The sequence below is a fragment of the Corythoichthys intestinalis genome, chromosome 2, assembly GCF_030265065.1.
Source record: "Corythoichthys intestinalis isolate RoL2023-P3 chromosome 2, ASM3026506v1, whole genome shotgun sequence".
Classification (NCBI taxonomy): Eukaryota; Metazoa; Chordata; class Actinopteri; order Syngnathiformes; family Syngnathidae; genus Corythoichthys; species Corythoichthys intestinalis.
In genome coordinates this window covers 57,046,275-57,050,628 of record NC_080396.1, presented here as the reverse complement: position 1 = coordinate 57,050,628, position 4,354 = coordinate 57,046,275, and the positions used below count along the sequence as shown (strand labels likewise).

The following is a 4,354-nucleotide window of genomic DNA, read 5'->3' as shown; positions in this document are numbered from 1 at the left end:
ACCCAGATGCAGAGAGGAAGGCAAGGTGGTAGAGTTGACAAATGTTTATTGCAGAATACAAAGATGGTCTGTGTCCAAAAAGTCAGGCGGCAGTTGTTGAGTGACCAGGTAAGTTGTCAAGGCAGGCAGGCAATGTAGAATCTGTAAGCAAGGCAAAGTGAGTAGGATATCAGAAATACTTGTAACAAGGCAAATGCTAGAGTCACAAACTCGTCAAGTAGAGTAGTTGATCTGGCGATGAAGTGATGCCAGGGACTGGCTTAAGTAGGCTGCTAACGATGATCGACTGCACCTGGTCCCAGGCTCACCCATCTGCCCAATCCTGCAATCAAGACATGCACGCACACACACACACACAAACAAGGAGGAGGAGCAGGGCTCAGGGGCCGGAGGCCCTGACAATAAGTCTTTAAATAATAATGAAATCATTTTTCTAGTGTGCCTTCTGCCCTTTTCTAGTGTGCCTTCTGCCGTTTCACTTTTTCCTGTGATGCGATAATTTCACCACAGACCCTAGTCTCCCTCACCACCCAGCAGACGAGCGAGCTATCTGAAGGTGCTGTTTTTAGCCTCCGCAATTGAGCGACGTTACGGTGACAAGTCAACTTCATGAAAAGACAAAAGCCCTCTGGGTTGGAAGAAAAAGAAAGAAGAGACCATAAACGTGAAGAAAAACAGAGGTTTGTTGTGATGGTTTTTTTCAACAGCATAAGCACGTAGACTTAGCGCAACTGCAAGCTAGCGGTTATTTACATAGAGTTTACACAGACTTAGTGCTAAAGCAAAATTATACTGTATCATTAGCCAGGCTGTTGTTTTAGAAATATTTTCAGTATTCAGCCAGCTGTTGATTAGTTTCAGTTAAATTTACTCCCCCTCCAATTTTTGAGAAATTTGGACAAAGTCTATGGGGGACTAAAATTGTCGTGCATACTTTCATGTGATATGAGCCACTTCTACCTTGTGTTAAATTGTGCTTTTCAAATAAATTTGCCTTGCCTAAAAGTGCCAAGGTTAATTAAATAAATACACCAATAAATATGCAATTAATAATTTCAAAGTTCTGTGGTATGGGGGACTAAAAGTGCCATGGATTTAAATGCAAACATTTGTTTTTAAGTGTGTCATTAATTAATTAAAATGGGCGCTCACATTTATGTAAAAAAATATTCAATTTGTTTATTTATTTTTTGCGATCATATATTATTCAATTCATTATTATTGGATAGTCCTGTGTAGTTGCAGTGCTTCAAGAATTTATTTTCTTTCAACTACGCCCATCAAAGATAGTGACAGGATCGAATAGACAGGTACAGTAGGCTGCAAGAATTTAGGCGCTATTATGGTTATGTCATGCTGGTTTCACAATCAGCAGCTATTTGACGAATATAATGTAACATTCCACTTTCTTCTCTTTGTAGATGCTCTCCTGAAATATTTTCCCTCTACCTCTGTACATCCTGGGCCATCTTTTACAGCGAACTTATCCACATCAGCACCAAGTCCAAGCCCACCAAGTCCAGGAAAGAAGTGCACCTGCCAAAACAACTGTCATATGAAAGTGCAATAGATGCTTTTGCCTCAGTGAAGACAAGGTGAGTAAGGGTATAGGTCAAGTTGAAATAAAAGTTGCATTTTAAAGTGTTCTGTGTGTCTTTATATAGGTTTGTGTTGGTGGGTGTTAATCATATTGTAATAACAATTGTAATTTATTTAATGCATTTGTTTTTGGAGTGTTTTTTATTGGTGCTTTTGAATAGTTATTAAAGCATTTTTCATTTAATTTCTTCACTTGTACGTTGTCTTTTTTTATATAATAAATTGCAAAGAGATAACGTGCTTTTTCAGTGTGAGTGTTTAAATATATGTGGTGAAAATAGGGGGGCAACAAATATGATGCCTAGGGAGCCAAATTGGTCAGGAACGGCCCTGGGCACATACGCAAGGCACCAACTGAATTGGCTTTCGATTAGATTATTTTGAACGGTTGGAACGGTAGAGTTAAAAACAACTGTTACAATTTGTTTTTAGTCTTGGATCCTGGAGAATGATTGTAATGTGAGGACTTTGGCTGCTTTCACAGCTGTGGTATGTTTTTTGTCGTTGTGATTCAGCGGGTAAATCGATTCAATCGTCTCAATTTCTATTTGGAACCTTCATGTTCCCAATGCATTTTGTATCAGGTATGCTCGACCATAGATATCACCTGTTTCACATTTGGTGATAATTTGTTCCAAAATTATTAATTGTGCGCTGCCATTTGCTAGCTCTCGGCGAGTAAGATTTACGTGATGTATTTAAGCAGGCCAGTTAATTCTTTGTTGCTACATCCAATCACACTGTACAGTATCTGTTGGCATATTTACTTGTCCCCAATTAGATTGCGAAAACTGGTCTCCCTGAACAGAAATCAGTGGGAAAAGCCGATATCAGGCTGATATAATCGGAAAGCGGCCAAAAATGGGGGCATTCCAATATATGTTGAAAGTAGTGATAAGACGCCCTTGAATTATTACTGAGATTTTTTTTTTTCTTAAATCTTGAGTGGTTAATTTTAATCATTTTACATACAGCCCTAAAACATAAACACCAACATGAAACCCAATAAGTGGGTCCTTTTAATTCATTTGGAGACAATCTTAAATTTGGATTACCTAAAGCAATTACTCAACAGTTCGACAGTTCACTACCAAAAATTGGGTAGGTAGTGAACAGGAAAAAAAAAACACACACACACATGTTCACATGCAGATAGATTTCTTTAATAATCAAAGAGATGCTTTTTTTCTGGTGCAATCTTTTTCCACCATGGCAAATGAGCTTTGAAAAAGACAAGAGGAACTGATCACGGAGCCTAGAATACAAAGACCCCACTAATATTGGATAGGATCTTACTGAGACATTTTGATTCGGGAAATGACATTATGAAATAAGGATGCGATTAGTGTTTGATATCTCTAATGCAAATATATGGGAGCTCCGTGCTGCACTCAACATCCTCCCATGTGCCATCTGTAAGGAAAAAAAAATGTTATATGTACGATATTATATCCTTACTATACTTTCATCACTGAGTTTACTTACCATTTTCTTGAATTTGTACACAGGGACCAGTGTTATCAGGCTCTGATTGGTCTGTGTCAAAGTTGGTGTATTCATTATCTGAGCCATCAGTCCAAAGGAATGTATCATCCTGGAAGAAAAAGTCAAATTTGAATTAGTCTTTTCCACTAGGCAGGAAAAAAGATACAGACTCGGGGACATGTTCATTTTCCATGTAGCGAAAATGTTTCGACTGATCAAAAGTGACATGACTTGATCAGAGCTTTTAATGTTTTACCTCAATTGCATCACTCAGTCCAATCCAGGCCTCATCATCATTATCATTCGCTCTAAGCATTTCCACGACAAGCGCATTTTCCAGGTCACTGTGAATGGAGACCATATTCCCACCAAGAATGTTGCAGACGCTCTGGTTGTAGAAAGAGTAAAAAGGTGATTTACACTTATTTAATGCACTAGCTAATATTTTTACAGTGGGACCATTTTTTATTACTGAAAAAAAAAAAAAAAAATAGAATCTCGGCCTGTATGAGCAGTAAAGACACACAAGTAAGTAAGTAAGGTACAACACAAATTTTCTACTTAAGTTTTCCATACTTCTGCATCTGCAAATGTTCTTATATCATCTTCATAGATGTAACAGTGGCAGTCCAACTGAGTCCAACCTTTAGGACAGCTATTTTCTGCAAACAAATTGTTATTCTGGAAAGGCGATCATAAATGGTGTCAAGTGCAGACAAAAAAATTTTTTTGAACTACTAACCTACTGGGTGAACGGCAGGCTTTGACCACTGTCAAGAAGAAAATGGATGTTTTAAAACTGACTGTACAACAATGACACAACTGCCTACAGCAGTAAAATTAAGAATGATAGTAATCCTACATTTAAATCTAGAAATAAAAATTTGACTTACGACTCCAGTCAGCAGCCCACTAAGTCCACAAAGGAGAAAAACACAACGTAGACCAAATGCCATCTGCATATTTGGAAAAAATATAAAAAGGCATATTTAAAACAAATAACTTCAGATAGCTTTATGGTAAATCAGAAACGCAGGAAACATTCACAAAATTCACAGAAAATTTATTTTAGTAAATCATGCTATGGTGGTACAGTTACCTTTGCAGTCGTAATGCTTGACACTGGGGATGACAACGAGCGATCCTTTTATACAGAGGTGGACGGTATTGGAATGTCAATTCATTTGGTTGTTTGTCAGATGAATTGACTTGCCCGGTTTTTTAATTAGTTCCTCATTCTTGAGCAACAACTAAAGAAGTGTGTTTTTGT

General features: G+C 37.7%; 1 protein-coding gene across 1 annotated transcript; it reads right to left on the bottom strand.

The window, feature by feature from the left end:
• Window positions 1–2,751: 2,751 nt before the first annotated feature.
• LOC130912215 (ladderlectin-like) lies at window positions 2,752–4,096 on the bottom strand. The gene is made up of 6 exons (XM_057830133.1): window positions 3,978–4,096; window positions 3,827–3,854; window positions 3,661–3,746; window positions 3,341–3,472; window positions 3,085–3,193; window positions 2,752–3,012 (listed from the first exon to the last, which is right to left on the bottom strand). Exons 1-6 carry the CDS (start codon window positions 4,044–4,046, stop codon window positions 2,942–2,944), a joined length of 495 nt encoding a protein of 164 aa, XP_057686116.1. The 5' UTR covers window positions 4,047–4,096; the 3' UTR covers window positions 2,752–2,941.
• Between the last annotated feature and the right edge of the window lie 258 nt (window positions 4,097–4,354).